An 18,322-nucleotide genomic window follows, 5' to 3' on the forward strand; every position below is an offset into this window, starting at 1 on the left:
AAAAAACATCAATAGTAAATCCGGAACTGATGTACTGAGCGTTTGTTTCCGCGGGAGAGTACAGCGGTGAACACCAGCAGTTTCCGTTTGGTAACGGTCTGCTTAGTTGTGTATCTTATGAGTGTTTATTAAACTAAACGTGTTTGTTTATTAGAGAGTTGTTTTTGTGTACACACTCTACAAATAAAAATATCAGGAAAGTGGAGGGAAACGACAAGCGCGTGAGATGAAATGACAACGTCAACACTGCAGGTGAGCTTTAGCATTAGCTTTTCAACATTATTCACACTAATAATTAGTTCATACTAATAATATATAACGTTTATTAATATCACAGGTTAAGAGCTCTGAACAGCAATGTTGTATATTATCCGATAGTAACAGTTACAGCTGATTTGACTGTAAACAAATAATCGAGTATAAACATGAACCGTTATTTGCTATAATAACAAACAAAATTTCATTAAAGTCATTTAAATGTCGTTGTAAATCCTCGTTAATATGTAGGATTAATAGTGTCTTAAGTGTGTATACATATGACTCTTGGATTATGGCTGTCACTATCGATTATATGGTAATCTGATTATTACTTTCACGATTAATCGAGTATTTAGTGGCTTTATTCACAAATACCTTACAACGTCAGATGATGTTGTTAAACATCAAAACTGTATTTTTTTATATCGGGTACTCAAATCAATCAACCATGGCAGGCTTAAAATAGATGTAATGCCTGATTTAGATATTATGATTATCACATAGGCTATATAGTACAATAAATATCACACAATCTCTATATTACCTGATGTTTAGAAAGCGATTGAGTTGGTGACTAAAGCCACAGAGGAGGACAAGGCCAAGAACTACGAGGAGGCGTTGAGATTGTACCAGCATGCTGTGGAGTATTTCCTACACGCTATCAAGTGTGAGTGAATCTCTGTGATCTACATACTGGCTGTTATGAATAGAGGTCGACCGATATGCTTTTTCTCTGGCCGATGCCGATTTTTTGAAATCAGGGCAGCCGATGGCCGATATGTTTGGCCGATTTTCTATATGTACATAATAATCAAAATGTTCTCATCATTATTAGAATATATTTTAAATGCAAAAATGTCACTGTTTAAGTCAAAGTATTTAAAAATATATGACTGGTCTTTCTGAAGAGTTTTACAACCTCCTCTGCATTTATCAGACACAGATATTACCTGACACTGCTGTCATCATCTTTGATCAGTTTTTTACCATGGCTTTTATTGCTTTGTAGGATAAAATCCTTATTTGGTAGACCTGATAAAATATTTATTCATCATAAAGTTAACATAGTAAATGTCTATGTTTTTTAGTTGAGACTGTTATTTAGGGCAAATCTTTTTAAACACATTTACATTCTCATTTTTGAGACGCTATAAGTGACTGATTGTGCTGACAGTGACGTCTTGTGACTTTAGTGTTGGGACAGATCTGTTGTTTCAACCGTTCATTCAAACGAATCCGTTCAAAGGAGTCAGTTCGCGAATCGGACGCGCTGTGTTCTAATCCAGGCTGAGCAGCGCAAAACTGTAAACAAAGTGTTACTGTTACAACACGAAAAACATTTCCTCGGTGGATATGATTTGGTCTTCCGACCTTTCGCCATCGGGTCAGTTTTGTTTTGAGTAATAAAAGCAGGGAGACAGAAAGCGTGCGGGCGCGGCTCTTCTCTCTCTGTCACGCAAACAAAACTCATCATCACTCATTAATCACATGAAATGAGCCTAATCTTTGCACGGACAGTGCACCGCGAGACATAAGCCCGTCGCGCTGTTGTACTGGCTGCCATCATTTAGTAAAGCTGTTTGTGAACAAGGCATGGCTGCACACACACGAGACGGGAGCGAGCTGCTTGCAGCAAGAACAAGATGCAGCGTCACGAGTTCTACAACAGCGCTTAGGTGCCCGCAGATGCGCCTGCCTATTAATCGGCCTAATTTTGCAGCAAAATCGGCCAAAGCCGATTTTTTAAAATATGCCAAAAATCGGCCAATTAATCGGCCGGCCGATAAATCAGTCGACCTCTAGTTATGAAGGCCAAAAACTACCTTGTAATGGTTCATCAGTGTGTGTCTGATCAACAAAAGTTTGCTTATAGTTTAAAAAAAAGGCTTGTTAATATTTAAAGTGCTTAAGAAGTATAGATTATTATAGCAAATGTTTATTTAGTATCACCAATTTTCTGTTTGTCTCATTTACAATATTTACATTTGTGCTAAAGGAAAAAACCACCGTTTTTCAATATTTTACTATGTTCTTACCTCAACTTAGACAAGTTAATACACGCCTATCTTTTTTCAATGCGTAATCTAAACGATACATTAAACAAGTTAATCTTTGTACAGCGTGTTGTGAATGTGTTAGCATTTAGCCTAGCCCCATTCATTCCTTAGGATCCAAACAGGGATGCATTTAGAAGCCACCAAACACTTCCATGTTTTTTCTATTTAAAAACGTGGGGATTTTTTAAAAGGATAAAAAATGAGAACTATATTGTATGGCAGAAGAGCACTTGTTTTGCATCACTTGGATCTAATATGGACAGAAGTTTGAGCGAGAGGGGGAGTAGTCCGGAGCAGTGTTTTGGGTAACGCATTACAAGTAACTTGCATTACGTAATAATATTACTTTTCTGAAGTAATGAGCAAAATAACACATTACTTTATAAGTCTACATATTAATATATGAGTTTCTTTAAAAAATAAAGGTAATGCAAGTTACTTTTCAGTTTAATTAATTTGATAGAAAAAATTTACTGAATTAAACTGAACATGGTCACGTAGAATTGCGCACTCTATGCGTGCACGCCTGAGCGGGAACAGTTGTTGTCGGCAGGCCAAAGCTTGACATTTTTGTAATAGAAATATACAATTTTCAGTCAAATAAAACACTTGCAAGGCCTGAAAGAGATCAAGCCTGAGCAAAGTAAGAAAAAGTAATGCAAAAGTAACTTAAAAGTAAATACTGCAAAAAATAATTTTAAAGAAAAAATCTTAATATTTTTGTCTTGTTTTCAGTAAAAATATCTAAAAAATTCTTAAATTAAGATGCTTTTTCTTGATGAGCAAAACGACCCAAGAAAATAAGTCTAGTTTTAAGACCAAAAATATCAAATTTAAGGTATTTTGTGCATAAAACAAGCAAAAATCTGCCAATGGGGTAAGCAAAAAAAATCTTGAAAATTTTCTAAAACACTAATTTCAAGAAAAATTTAAAAAAAATTGCTTACCCCATTGGAAGATTTTTTTGCTTTTTATGCACAAAATCACTTAAATTTGATATTTTTGGTCTAAAAACTATACAACTATTCTTGGGTCATTTTGCTCATCAAGAAAAAGCATCTTAATTTAAGAATTTTTAGATATTTTTACTGAAAACAAGAAAAAAATACTAAGATTTTTTTTTCTTGAAAATAATTTTTTGCAGTGTAAGTATTACTTTCCATGAAAAGTAACTAAGTAACGCAATTAGTTACTTTTTGTGGGAGTAACTTAATATTGTAAAGCATTACTTTTAAAAGTAACTTTCCCCAACACTGGCCAGGAGGGATGATTTTTTACTGCACATCGAGATTAAAGTTCTGCAAACGAAGTGCTTTTCCGCCATACAATATAGTTCTAATTTTTTTATCTGCTTAAAAATCCCCATGTTTTATAATACTTTCACAATACTTACTTGTGAAACTACTCATGTAACAGCCTTTAAAAGTGTTTGGTGGTTTCTGAATTCATCCCTGTTTGGATCCTAAGGAATGAATGGGGCTAAGCTAAATGCTAACACATTTACAGTGCCCTGTACAAAGATTAAGTGCACGCATTGAATAAAGATAGGTATGTATTGATTTGTCTAAGTTGAGGTAAGAACATAGTAAAATATTGAAAAATGGTGGTGTTTTCCTTTAAAGGGAAAATATCATAAAAAACTGACTTTTTCCATGTCTAAGTGCTATAATCGGGTCCCCAGTGCTTCTATCAACCTAGAAAATGTGTGAAAGATCAACCCAGTAGTAACTTTAGTTTTGGTAAACCATTCTCTGCAAGCAATGTGTCAGATTTCGCTCCTTATGTGACATAAAAATGGCATCCTATAGACCATTTGAAAAGATGTAAACAACACTGCTCCAGAAACACTTCCTGTTACAGTTGTGACTGTTTTTTTTATTTCACATATATCATTACCTTTAAGATGTCTGTTTAACTTCAGTTAATTCAGTTCTATATGTTTTGTTGGTTGTATTTTATCCCAACGTTTATCTAGTGTTAAAAAATTGAAACAGGAAGTGCTTCTGGACCAGTGTTGTTTATGGTCTATTATTAATTAATGATTCCGCCCCCTAATCCAACCACGGCAATGCCATTTAGTGCAGAGATAGAGAGAAATAATTGACAGCAGCACAATTGAGTTTCAGTTTCAACAAACCACCATTATGGCGATCAGTGTTTGCATCAGCTCATTTGCAATAACTAGGGACACACCCAAAAACGGCACATTTAAGCTCACACCTATAAGGTGGTAGCTTAAACATGCTATAATAAATTATTTTGGTATTTTGAGCTTAAACTTTGCATACAAACTCTGGGGACACCAAAGACTTATTTTTAATCTTAAAAAAGTCTCATATCTGCTTCATCAATATTGGTATTGACAAGTTTAAGGCTGTTGTAAGTATTGATAACGTATTCAAAGCAAGTCTCATTTTATTAGCGTTTTTTGAGTCGAAACCTTTCATACCATTTTGTACCTTAGATGAAGCCCATAGCGACAAGGCTAAAGAAAGCATCCGTGGGAAGTGTATGCAGTATCTGGACAGAGCAGAGAAACTCAAGGACTACCTGAAAAACAAAGACAAACAGAGCAAAAAGCCAGTAAAGGAGACGCAAAGCAATGACAAGTACGGTTTGGTTTCTTGCTTTCTCCGATCGATGTTTGACGCACTCTGCGTCCGGTCTGCTTTAAATGATGTGTTTGTGTTCATGTAGAAGTGATAGCGACAGCGAAGGAGAAAATCCAGAGAAGAAGAAACTTCAAGAGCATCTGATGGGTGCGTACGCTCGTGAAGAATCATTTAGGTTTTGTTGTCGTCGTACAGTAAATACACACTTGCAGCTGTTGGTGATGATGTTTAGATGTTGGTTTGCGTGCTATTCAGGTGCTATCGTGATGGAGAAACCTAATGTAAGGTGGAGTGATGTAGCCGGACTCGAGGGAGCGAAAGAAGCCCTGAAGGAAGCCGTAATTCTGCCTATTAAATTCCCCCACCTGTTCACAGGTCAGTCTGTGCCCCTGGTACGTTGAATTTCTTTCTTTTTTCTCTTTAATCTAGACTCGGTGCACCATAATGTCAAAGTGAAAGCTATGAAAATATCACAATAGCATGAAAAGTAAAGGGAAATTGAATGCACTGTATATAAATATTGTCATTTAGGCAAGCGCACTCCATGGAGGGGCATTCTTCTGTTCGGACCTCCGGGCACAGGAAAGTCTTACCTGGCCAAAGCGGTCGCCACCGAGGCCAATAACTCCACCTTCTTTTCCGTGTCATCATCTGACCTCGTGTCGAAGTGGCTGGGCGAAAGTGAAAAGTAAGAGTTTTGATTTTCACCCTGATCGTCTGCGTGATGTGAAGATCTTTATCGAATGATTGCTTTCGTCTTGCAGACTGGTGAAGAATCTGTTCGATCTGGCTCGCCAGCATAAGCCCTCCATCATCTTCATAGACGAGGTGGATTCTCTCTGTGGATCCAGGAACGAGAACGAAAGCGAAGCTGCTCGGAGAATCAAAACAGAGTTTCTGGTGCAGATGCAGGGTAAAGCTACTTGCTTTAATAACATTTAGCAGAGTCACCCCCAAGCAGAGGACTTTATTATTCAAGTAGTCATTAGATTATCTAGACAAACTTATTTTTAGGATTTTTATAAGGATATGCGATAGTGTCTAAAGGTTTGCTCTGTTCTCATTGGCAGGTGTTGGTAATAGTAGTGAAGGGATCTTGGTTCTGGGTGCCACTAACATTCCCTGGGTCCTTGATGCTGCTATTCGCAGAAGGTAAAACAAATCGTTCAGACTCTTCATTTCAGTAAAGGAGGCACAATACATTGTAAAAAAAAGACAGTATATGCAGTATTGTGCAAAAGCTTTCAGCCTGGGACACACTGGACAATTTTCGAATCTTAAAGGATTAGTCAATTTTCTTAAAAAAAAACCCAGATATTTTACTCACCACCATGTCATCCAAAATGTTGATGTCTTTCTTTGTTCAGTCGAGAAGAATTTATGTTTTTTGAGGAAAACATTGCAGGATTTTTCTCATTTTAATGGACCCCAACACTTTTTTTTCAACTGAGTTTCAAAGGACTCTAAACGATCCCAAACGGGGCGTAAGGGTCTTATCTAGCTAAATGATTGTCATTTTTGACAAGAAAAATTAAAATATGCACTTTTAAACCACAACTTCTCATCTATCTCCGGTCCTGTGACCTCACGCAATACGTAATCACGTCAAGAGGTCACGGATGACATATGCGAAACTCCGCCCCAGTGTTTACAAGTGTGGAGAAAGCGGACCGTTCTGACATTGTTGTATGTTGAATGATATTAATCAATGTCTTTGTGTCAGTTTATTGTTTAAAATGGTCCACAAATGTGCGTTTCATATATGTAACACGTGACGTGACCTTTCAACATCACTACTCAATTACGTTGAGGTCGCGCTGGCCCGTCACAGGACTGGAGATAGATGAGAAGTTGTGTTTTAAAAGTGCATATTTTTTAATTTTCTTGTCAAAAATGACAATCTTTTCTCTAGGTAAAACCCTTATGCCTCGTTTGGGATCATTTATAGTCCTTTGAAACGCTGTTGAAAAAAAACTGTTAAGTGTTGGGGTCCATTAAAGTCCATTGAAATGAGAAAAATCCTGGAATGTTTTCCTTAATAAAATTCTTCTCGACTGAACAAAGAAAGACATCAACATTTTGGATGACATGGTGGTGAGTAAATTATCTGGATTTTTTAAAGAAAATGTACTAATCCTTTAACCAATTTTAAATCCATGGGCGAACACAGAGGTAAGGACAGTTTAAAGTGATTTTTAACAACATAACACTGGATGATTTGACAAGACCACACACTTGACGACTGTAGTAACTATTTTAAAGTGACACATGATCTTACAGAAATGCGAGATCGTACGTGACTTGAGAAAAACAAGTCATAGTTCTTGCATAACACATTATAAAAGCAACCATAGTTGTAGCAGGGTGCGATTTGTGGGGGAGATGTATTTCAAATATGTTTACAAGTGCTGGGCATAGATTTATTTTGTATGAGATTCATCTAGATTAAAGTATTTTTTTTCATAATATATGAGTTTGTGCTTTGTGTAATTATTATATATATATATAAATACACACACATTCATGTAAGTATTTAAGAAACATTTACATATAAATATATATATATATATATATATATATATATATGTATTTTTATGTATTCTATATTTTATTTACATTATACGGGGTGAGAAAAAAAATCTAAAAATAAGATTTCTTTTTTCTTAAACACTTAATTTAAGCACAATTTTCTCACCCCATTGGCAGATATTTTTGCTTGTTTTAAGCACAAATTCACTTAAATTGTATATTTTTTTGTCTAAAAACTAGACTTATTTTTTATGCCATTTGCTCATCAAGCAATATACTCTCATTCTGGCATAATAATCAAGGACTTGCAGCAGGCGCAATATCACGCAGCGTCCCCTTCAATAGCAGGGGACTATTTTCAGGCACGATCATATATATTGTCATTACACCATAACAAAATCAACATCTAATGGTGTTGGCATGATGTCTTTTGCACAGTACTGCATACGCAATAAGTAGGCAAAGAACCACTAGATCCAGTCTACATGTTTTTTCACCCTTGTAGGTTTGAGAAGCGTATTTACATCCCACTGCCGGAGGAACCGGCACGGGCGGCCATGTTTCGCCTGCATCTGGGTAACACACCTCACAGTCTGACAGAGTCCGACCTGCGACAGCTGGCCCGTAAGACAGACGGATACTCTGGAGCTGACATCAGCGTCATAGTACGAGACGCTCTCATGCAACCCGTCAGGAAAGTGCAGTCCGCTACACATTTCAAAAAGGTACCAACGCTGTAGATTCAATCAGTCCATCATTATCTTTTTTGTCTTTATCTTTCCACATTGAGTCTTTCAAACGCTTATGTCGTCAGGCACGAGGACCGTCTCGCAGTAACAGTTCACTGATGGTGGATGACCTCCTAACGCCCTGCTCGCCCGGTGACCCTGATGCCATAGAGATGACCTGGATGGATGTACCTAGTGACAAACTACTAGAACCTATAGTGTGCATGGTGAGAGACACCTCCTCCTCACTCTTTTACATCTAACTTCCCAAATTTTATACAGGAAGAGTCGTATTGATATGCATCTGTCTGTGTGTGTGCAGTCTGATATGCTGCGCTCTCTGACGACCACGCGGCCCACCGTCAACACAGAAGACCTGATGAAGGTCAAGAAGTTCACAGAGGATTTCGGACAGGAAGGCTGACCCACATTCGTTCATTCATATGTAGCTGTCTTAACTGATCCAGGACTTTGTGCTTTAAAAGTGGCATCAGCATGTTATCTTATCAAACGTCTCTAAACGCCCATCACTACAGAGTTTTAAGTGTCTGGAAAGACAGGAAAGTGCTTGCGAGAGCATAAACTAATGAAGCTTGTTGTGTATTCAGACTGAAGTACAGCTCACAATAATCACATCAGTATTTATTTCAAGTTCATATTATTTCGAATTGTTAAGGTTTTGTGAAGATGTGCTTGTGAAATAGTGACTGAGCTTTATTTATATCTATCGTGTCCAGCACTTTATCAGATGAACTTGGCCTGCTGAAATCATCTCAACGTAATGTTTGTCTCATATTACCTTTCCTAATAAGTGCTTGGTTATGTATACATGTATATGCATATGTATATACATGATTTTGTGAGTGAAATATGATTGACATTCATTTTCTTGACAGTGTTTCGTGTCTACATTTCACATGAGGACTTGTTTAACATTACTGATGAAGCAGAAATGATCCCATGACAAGGCAGCACAGCATGGTTTGTCTCTGTTATATTAAACTGAGTTATTCTGAAACGTGGCAGTTTTCTCTACTCCGGTTTTCGCTTAGAAGATTAGCTCTCATTCATTTTTTAAGCCATCAGTCTATTCTATCACGTAACATTTACATCTATGAAATATCAGATTTAAAGTGTACGCTAACATTCACAGCAAATTAGAGCATGGCTGACAACCAGAAAAATTGACTCTTCATTTAAGAAAAAGACAGATGGTGTCTGTATTCTGTTATGAAAAAGATTTGTATTATTAAATTCAGTTATTTATCGGTCATAAGAATTGCATCTGATGTTGACAATTTCTGATATTCACACAGCAAGAACATCAACTGCACATGTACTGTTGCTTATGAGGATCATCTGATCAAGTGTCAATAAAATATTTTAAGGAAACTTTTCAAGTTTATCAGTTAGGACCACAAATATTATAGCAAGAGTCTAGTTATTGTTAATAGGTTAAAGGCGGGGTGCATGATTTTTTTAAAGAAATGCTTTGGAAAAGAGAGTCAGGAAGATTACCAAAACTCACTTGTAGCCAATCAGCAGTAAGGGGCGTGTCTACTAACAACATCGTTGCCTGGGTTGCGTATGTGTGGGGCGGGTCTATCAAAAGAAGGTCCAGATTCTATTGTGTTTGTTTAGGTAATTTTCAAATATCATTGGCTTTCAGAGATCATGCACCCCGCCTTTAAAGAATAGTAAAAATAATATTCATATGCTGAATGTGATTGGGGTCTGTTACTTGTTTAACGCTTTAACTCCAAAAAAAAGAAATGCTAATGAATAAACAGAATAAGATTTTATTTGTATGATTCAAACAACTATTTGTACACTTTTCAATCTATTTACAAGGTGTGTAACTGCTCACATTTGTAACATGTAAATGACTTACACAATGAAACACAATGCATTTGTGACAGGTGTCGATCATATTTTGTTTCGTTTAGACTGGTTTTCAACCGCAGGACCGGCGCGTTTGTTTCTGTGATGAGGGAAGGTGGGCATCAGCTCGGGTTCACACGCTGCATAGTAAAAAAACAAACACTCAGAGAGAGAAAAACTGCTTACAAAGTGTTTTAATGTAATATAAAAAGCTAAATAAAGCTTACGCAAAGGCTTTTCTTTAAAGTAGGAGCTTTCCAAACATTCTTTAGCTGTGGCTCTGTACATAAACAAACAGATTTAATGTAATGACTATAAGACAATATATTTAAATGTAACTGAAAACCCAATAAGCAATCCACAAAAACAATCCCTCAATGTTATCCCAAAAACTAAAATCTAAATAAATAAAAATAATAATACAAAAACAATAAGAAATGAACAAAAATAAATATATTTACTTACTGTAAATATCGATATCTACCTGTATCAGCTGTATACTAACCTGTGTTGTGGGTTATACATGAAGAGAAGGTTAAGAAGTCTCAGGCCAGCTTCTGTTAACCAGGTGAACTTGTTTTTTAAATTATTATAGGGTTGTTTTCTGAGACTGTATTGCTTGACCAAGGGAAGACGTGAAAAACCCTACAAATCAGAAAACAATCCTACTGTTATTTAATTTAGCATGCAGTATTCATTTATCCTAAGGTACATTTAAAAAAACACCAACAAATTATACTTTCTCCATTTGTATTATTCAAATGATATGTTATGTGAAAGTACCGGCCAGATATTTTCATTGGGTGTTCCCAGCAGCTGTACGATCAAATCCACCTGCTGAATCTCTGATGCTCCGGGCAGAAGAGGTTTATGGGCAAGAAGTTCAGCAAAGATGCACCCAACTGCCCTACAAGACCACATTTAAACAAGATGTTAGTGGTTTATCCATGATCGCAAATTATCTACACAACATTTTTGGTTTATAAAACCCACGATCAGTTATTCTAGCAGTTTTTTTCTTACCACATGTCCAGTGCTGCGGTCTGTGTCTTGGTCCCTAGGAGGAGCTCTGGTGCTCGATACCTGTGAAGAAAACAGTGATGGGCAGATGGATTTGGAGGATTAAACGGGGATAAACGTGTTTGAGCAGTATTAAGTCAATCTGCTTACCACAGTGTGACCACTCGTGGAGTCATGGGCTGTAAAGGAATACCATAAACACGAGCCAGACCGAAATCAGCTGGAGAGAAACCATAAGACATAGCTTTTAATTTAAAAAAAAAAGTTAATCCTGAATAAAACTAAATAATAAATGTTATTTTTAATACAGAAAATACGGCCTATTAAGGTTGCATTCATACAACTAAGTATGTTTTACTAAATTCCACCAAACATCTGGATGAGATATAACAAACTAATCACCAGTGTTGGGTGTAACTAGTTGCTAAGTAATTAGTTAATGTAATTTAATTACTTTTCCCTTGAAAAAGTTATTTATATTGTCATTTAATTACAGTTACTTCTGTTGTAAATAAATACTGTGTATGTACTGGACATTAATTATATAATGATACAATCGTGGATTTAACATCAAAATTTAAAGTTAAAATGCATGTTTTATGTATCCTTCTCACATTAAATACTTTGGTAAGGTAATGAGAAAAATGGTAACACTCTACACTGCAAAAAGTACTTTCTTACTTAGCATTTTTGTTTTGTTTTCAGTAGAAATATCTAGAAATTCTTAAATTAAGATGCTTTTTCTATAATGACCTAAGAAAATATGTCTAGTTTTTAGACAAAATATATCAAATTTAAGTGAATTAAAACAAGCAAAATATCTGCCAATGGAATGAGAAAAAAAAAAAAACTAAAAATAAGTTTATGTTTTTTTTTAAAGCTTAATTAAGCTAAATTGTTTTAAGCACAAATTCACTTAAATTTGATATATTTTGTCTAAAAACTAGACTTATTTTCTTAGGTCATTTTGCTCATCAAGACAATTCATCTTGATTTAAGAATTTTTAGATATTTGTACTGAAAACAAAACAAAACTATGTAAGTCATTTCTTGCAGTGTAGTTTTCAATTCTCACTATTAACTGGTTGTTTATTAGTACTTAAATGGGACATATTAATGCCTTATTCTGCAAAACCTTATTTTACATCTTTAATCCTACCCATTTTACCAATACTTAAAATAAACAACTACTTTACTAAGTATTAATAAAGCAGTAGTTGGAGTATATTGAGGCAAAAGTAGTTAATAGTGAGAATTAGACCCTGAAGTGAGACCAGAATAATTTATGTACTTTTATATAAGTTATTCAAGCCATTTTAAGCCTATCCATGTCAAAATAGTATTTAGAAAGTAATGAATAATTTAATACGAAAAGAAAAATAATATCTTAGTATTTTTGTCTTGTTTTCAGTTCAAATATCTAAAAATTCTTAAATAAAGTTGCTTTTTCTAGATGAGCAAATAAGTGTAGTTTTTAGACCAAAAAAATCTAATTTAAGTGATTTTGTGCATAAAACAAGCAAATAATCTACCAATAGGGTAAGCAAAAAAATCTTGAACCTTTTTCTTTAACACTAAATTCAAGAAAAATTTGCTTACCCCATTGGCAGATTTTTTTGCTTGTTTTATGCACAAATTCACTTAAATTTGAAAATTTTGTTCTAAAAACTAGACTTATTTTCTTGGGTCGTTTTGCTCATCAAGAAAAAGCATCTTCATTTAAGAGTTTTTAGATATTTTTACTGAAAACAAGACAAAAATAATAAGAACCTGTTTTCTTGAAAATAATTTTTAGCAGTGTAGTACCTAGTAATTAATAACTTTTTTTAGTAACTTACCCAACACTACTAATCACTCACCTATTTTAACACAGCCCTTGTCTGTCATCAGCAGATTGGAAACCTTTAAATCCCTTTAATAAAGCATATAACAAAGTAATAAAAAAATCACCAAAAATTGTTCAAACTGATTCATATTGCATCATCAGTATGACACTAATGTATGTCAAAACTCTGTGCTCAAATGTTTAAAAAAAATATTATAATATATACTATGAAATTTGTGTTAAGGACAAAAAAACACAAGCTCTGATCATGTCTGATGATATTTATGAAGAGTTTGGTTCCCAAAACTTTCATTTTTCAAAAAAGATTAATATTAATCAAACTGCAGTTGGTTTGTTTTGATGTAAGCCTTCATAACTAAAAAAAAATACAGCTTTTTTAAAAACATGTTAACATAATAATATAACATATCAAAAAATGTATCCTACCTGTGAAGAATGAAGTTTTGATGTAAATATTCCAGTCCTTTAAGCAGCTGGATAACTATACATTTAACCTATTAAAATCCAAGTAAAGAATAAAGTCAGCTTTGCAGGTTTATTTACTGTATATGGCACAGTTTTGTGTGAATAATAAACATCAAACCCACCTGAGCTTCAGAGAACGGTGTCTGCATGTTCTCCAGTAAACTGGCCAGATCCTGTTCACAGTAACTCATCACCAGAAACAGACTGATGGGAAAATACACATAGTGCATACAAGTCAAAAAGTCAATTCAATACAAACCTACGTGGAACAGATCATTAATAAACTCCAATGTTACCTTTCTAAATGGCTTCCCACCACCACTTCCTTCAGCTCTACGATGTTCGGGTGTCTCAGTGGGAGCAGGAGGTTAATTTCCCGTAAACTACTAATGGGAATCCCTAAACACACATACAGAGACACAAAACAAATAAAACACATAAATTATCTATTAAGTGTTTCAATGTTACATGTGACATTTGCCCATAAGAGATCATGAACAAGGAAATCATTTTTTCTTCATCCTTTGACATACAAGCGACATTTAAAGATTCCTATTATAACGTACTTTTAGTTTCAGACAATTTCCTGTTTAATCCACCAACAGCTTTTATTGGCTTTAATATATGTATGTATGTATGTATGTATGTATGTGTTTATATATAAGAATGAGTGACTGATCTGACACTTTTGACTTGCAGTATACACTCTCTCGGATTAAAACACGGTTACCTGCTGAAGTTTTTATACTTTTCATTGTTATAATTAGTCTGTATGCATAAGAACTAAAGCCAATGTATGGAATTTGACATAGACAGACTGCTACATGTCTTTACACTCAGCATATACGACTACATTATATTGAAGAGTCCAATTTTTCTCAACAGCTTCATGATTTCAGGAATCGTTCATAAGAACATAACTAAGAACTAGTTATAAAGGTTTGTTCAAACCACTAACCCTACTACAGAAGTGATGCTCGTCTAGTAAACATTATGGTGTTAACAATAACTAGTAATGGAGTAATGTTAAGATTGTATACTAACCATCTTTCTCTTTATCCATTCGCACTTTCTTCAGCGCAACAATTTCATTTGTTCTTGTGTCACGTGCTCGGTCTAAAAAAAACCACACAAATCAATAACTCAGTTTCTCACACTCATGTTGTTACAAACCTTTATAGAGATTTGAGGAATGTTTCTGAAAATCACGAGCCCCATTCACTTCCATAGTAGGAAAAAAAATACTATGGAAGTGAATAGGGCTCATGAATGGTTTGACTTTGGTTACTGTTTGGTAATTGTATTTGTATTAATTATATGTGTTAACTAAATTAAATATATGCACATTGTTGGTTAATGTTACCGAAGTATTACTGGTGATAATCATAATGCCGTGTATGGTTATGGTACTTATATACGAGACAGATGTGAAATCTGTTGGTGATACTCACACACTATGCCATATGTTCCCTCTCCAATGCGATTCATCTTCTCAAACTCTTTCACACTCCTGCATTTTCCCAGCTATACGCGCGCACACACAACAGAACATATAAATAACACAATACACTTGTTACGCCTACGCATACTGATCTTAGAAACTTGATATATGTATGACATGTTAAGTCTTACCCGTTCTCTCTGGGGTACAATAAAAGTCTTGTCTGTTTTTAAAGATTTCAGCTTTAAAGGCTCTAGATCTGTGTCTGTTGAGTTATCCATCTCCAGTCACTTCCACATCCATTCACGGAACTGATTAAAAAAAAATATATGATGAATAAATCGTCACGTTACTGATATACAGTTTTTGAATGCTGTAACGTTAGTAGGGTTGTCAGGTAAAAACTGAAAAACTGCCTGAAATAGTCCACAGATCAATGGTAAGAACGATGATACCTCCGTGAAAAATAAGCTCAGCTGGACGACTGATATCTTTCACGGAGTTTCAGTTGCTATTTTCTGACAGGCCACTAGGTGAAGATCTAGAGCTTTTCTTCAGTGTAAAATGTATTGATTATATATATATATATATATATATATATATATATATATATATATAATACTTTGAATTTGAATTCTCAGGTTGTGTGAGACAATTTTTATGTCACCTATATATTTTTCTAAGTCCATTATAGCATTCCAATGCTTCACTTTATGTTTACCTTGCGTTTTTTCCACTAAAATAAATGTATGTATTATTTATTTGTTTATTTATTTTTGTGGGCTAATTTATTTCACTGTGTTTATGATAACTAAAGCAGCTTGATGCTTCTATTCTTTTATAAATCTAGAAGAATACAGGATATCAGATTGACAGAGGCCATGTACGAGTGGTAATTTTCCATATATGATCCCTACAATGAATCAAAATTAATTAATGGTCATTTTTTGGTTTTGATGTGGGGAAATTATATTAGTAGAAAATAGGGTTGTCTGATAGAAATTGATGTATTTGATGTGTTATTTTATTTTTAAAGAGATAATGAACAATATATTATACAGTTATTTACTAAGGCTCGATTTTTCGATTAATCGGTTGTTGTTTTTTAACGTGGTCGATTCAAAATCGATTCTCAGAGGCCACAAATCGATTTTTAAAACATGAAATAACCTGATCCTGTTTGATCAAGGAGGAATATGACTGTTCTGTATTTAACATAATTGTATGCATTTGAAAATTAGAGATGGGTTCTGTTTTAATGTACCCAACTGTACCTAAAATAAGAGTTTAATATACAGGTTTGTGGCTCTTAATTTCTTTTTATTAATTACCCACTTGTAAACTTATGTTCACTGTTTTTTTTATAAATATAGTATTTGTATTAAATCTATATTCATTGAGTCGAAACGAGAATCGAGCATAAAAATCGATCAGGGGAATTGGAATTGAAAGGAGAATTGATTTGATAGCTTGTGAATCGAAATCGAATCAATCTGAATCTAAACCCAGCCCTATTATTTACTGTATTAGGAAAGTACCATATACACAAAATAAAATGGGCCCAAATCTGTCGCATTTTATGAATACATTCAAATTATACAGTACCCCTTTGAAAATAAAAGCTCTGAAAACATGCAATATTTTAAAAGTACTCAATTTTTTGTCATTTTTTTCTTTCTTCTCTTGTAACCTATGTGACTACCTCTTGTTCATGTGGCATTGAGCAAAATGTTTTTGTATTTGATGTCGTTATTCAATTAAAAATAAATGGATGAGCGGTGTGATGTCAGCTGTAAACAATCCTCGGAATGTCACGACTGACCAATCAGAATCAAGTATTTAATGCGCTGTGTACGGAATATCATCATACCTCATAAATCAGGCTGTTCCCGCCTTAAAACGACCTCGACCAACATACACAGGAGTTCCTCCAGGTCGCGGCTCTTTACTTACATCCTCTATTTTAAGACCGGTAGGTCTTTCAAACAGGCTTTCTCGAGACGGGGCTGTGACGACGATGTGCGGTACAGAGTTAGTTGATGATGACGTTGATGATGACGTTGATGATGAGGCTTCAGTGCTGAGGGGCTCCTCCTTTACTGCCAATAAAATATAACACTTAATCATTAAAAGATAATTGGAAAAAGCTTTTAATTAGTCTTCCTTTATTTATTTGTGAAAATGAATTAAAAATGACTTCATTTCTTAAAATGCAAAATCAATAGTGATAAAACATATTCAGTCTGTGGTGCAAATTGCTAACCTCTCAGTTAAAGATTATACGTGAACACCGTTATGTTTCAAGTATTGCATCTGGTCCTGTATGAAACATTGTTTTTCGAAAGCAAATTTAAATGCGGCATTTAGTCTATTATCTATTACATTGCAGTCCCTGCTCCTTTAAATCGGATTACAGAGAGTTTTACGTCAGAAGTACAATATGGATTAACCCATCACCTCATTTCTCACAGAACGGCAATATTTCACATTCATACCTTAACATTTACATGAAGTTTTTTTTTCATTCCAGCCAAATTATTTAAGAAAATACGTGCTTTACATGAAGTCATCATAAAGTTTAAGACGTGTCACGTTTCATTTCTTCCAAACCTAAAAACCAAGAAAATCAAAGTAATTTTACCTTGATCCACCTGCTTTCTCGGTGCAGAGCCCATTCCCCATCACTCAATGACATGAATCTTGATCTCTGTCCTTTTTGAATAGTTTATAAACGTGATGATCAGAGAAGAGATCCTGCGTGGATTCAGCTTTGACACTACAGTCAATATGACACTAGGGCTGCATTTCATCCATCTCACCACTAGAGGTCACATCAGCACCTCTCTGGACCTTCATTGACCTGACCTGACATGACCTCACATCCTAAATCCTTATTACTGTAATGTCTCTCTTTCCGTATTACAGTGCCTCATTATTATGACTTCTCAAGGACCTCTTTTATTACTTACAGAATCACTTTTCAAGACCACTTAAAATGAGGACTCTGAAGTGTGCCAGGGATCAGAGAGAGAGAAATACATACATTAATGTCTAGGCTGTTTGCCATACATTACTCATCTGTTTATATTATATATTGAATTCAGAAGTCTTAAAGTATTTATTTAGTTTTACATAATGTACCCAACTGCAGTGTATTTGCCACCATTAATGTCAGAACCTATGGTTGAGGGCCACCTGGTGGTCATTTGACCCAATGCGGCTCCTTATGTGACGTTAAAGGGACAGTTCCCCCAAAAATAAAAATTGTTGAATAATTTATTTTTTGATAAACACATAAGTAATTATTTTGATAAATGAGTGTTAGCACACAGCTGATGGTAACCATTGACTTTCATTGAAAAACAAATATGAATTCAATGGGTACCATTTACTGTGTCCTTCCAATCATTTATCAAAATATCTTCTTTATCATTTATCACAATACAATACTCCCATGATATTTGTTTTCCTAATGTTTTCATAAT

General features: G+C 34.7%; 2 protein-coding genes across 4 annotated transcripts; one reads left to right on the plus strand and one right to left on the minus strand.

Moving 5' to 3' along the window:
* The first annotated feature begins 45 nt into the window (after positions 1-45).
* Positions 46-10,098, plus strand: vps4a (vacuolar protein sorting 4 homolog A). Its single transcript, XM_065291238.2, has 11 exons — positions 46-252; positions 814-925; positions 4,780-4,924; positions 5,013-5,074; positions 5,183-5,302; positions 5,459-5,615; positions 5,692-5,840; positions 5,998-6,079; positions 7,962-8,181; positions 8,271-8,411; positions 8,507-10,098. The coding sequence occupies exons 1-11, from the start codon at positions 232-234 to the stop codon at positions 8,606-8,608; spliced, it is 1,311 nt and encodes a 436-aa protein (XP_065147310.1). The 5' UTR covers positions 46-231; the 3' UTR covers positions 8,609-10,098.
* Positions 9,968-17,621, minus strand: cdk10 (cyclin dependent kinase 10). Of its 3 annotated transcripts, none has more exons than XM_065291239.2 (15): positions 17,479-17,621; positions 16,708-16,936; positions 15,029-15,148; positions 14,848-14,920; positions 14,441-14,512; positions 13,693-13,795; positions 13,519-13,600; positions 13,358-13,425; positions 12,945-12,997; positions 11,236-11,305; positions 11,089-11,148; positions 10,849-10,972; positions 10,571-10,710; positions 10,293-10,345; positions 9,968-10,205 (listed from the first exon to the last, which is right to left on the minus strand). In XM_065291239.2, the coding sequence occupies exons 3-15, from the start codon at positions 15,116-15,118 to the stop codon at positions 10,111-10,113; spliced, it is 1,083 nt and encodes a 360-aa protein (XP_065147311.1). In that variant the 5' UTR covers positions 15,119-15,148; positions 16,708-16,936; positions 17,479-17,621; the 3' UTR covers positions 9,968-10,110. The 3 variants fall into 3 exon arrangements, with proteins under 3 accessions (XP_065147311.1, XP_073669475.1, XP_073669476.1); XM_073813374.1 differs by having other exon boundaries at positions 16,708-16,931; positions 17,479-17,603; XM_073813375.1 differs by lacking the exon at positions 14,441-14,512.
* Between the last annotated feature and the right edge of the window lie 701 nt (positions 17,622-18,322).

This window comes from Paramisgurnus dabryanus, chromosome 23 (assembly GCF_030506205.2).
Source record: "Paramisgurnus dabryanus chromosome 23, PD_genome_1.1, whole genome shotgun sequence".
NCBI classification, from domain to species: Eukaryota; Metazoa; Chordata; class Actinopteri; order Cypriniformes; family Cobitidae; genus Paramisgurnus; species Paramisgurnus dabryanus.

What these genes read in the sequence shown, in the direction of transcription:
- vps4a (XM_065291238.2), top strand. Translation starts at nt 232, where the DNA reads ATGACAACGTCAACACTGCAG. An exon ending in ACTTCAAGAGCATCTGATGG is followed by an intron (nt 5,075 to 5,182) that starts GTGCGTACGCTC and finishes CGTGCTATTCAG; the next exon opens with GTGCTATCGTGATGGAGAAA. An exon ending in TAGAACCTATAGTGTGCATG is followed by an intron (nt 8,412 to 8,506) that starts GTGAGAGACACC and finishes GTGTGTGTGCAG; the next exon opens with TCTGATATGCTGCGCTCTCT.
- cdk10 (XM_065291239.2), bottom strand. Translation starts at nt 15,118, where the DNA reads ATGGATAACTCAACAGACACAGATCTAGAGCCTTTAAAGCTGAAATCT. An exon ending in TTGTACCCCAGAGAGAACGG is followed by an intron (nt 14,921 to 15,028) that starts GTAAGACTTAAC and finishes GCGCGCGTATAG; the next exon opens with CTGGGAAAATGCAGGAGTGT. An exon ending in CCAATGAAAATATCTGGCCG is followed by an intron (nt 10,711 to 10,848) that starts GTACTTTCACAT and finishes TCTGATTTGTAG; the next exon opens with GGTTTTTCACGTCTTCCCTT.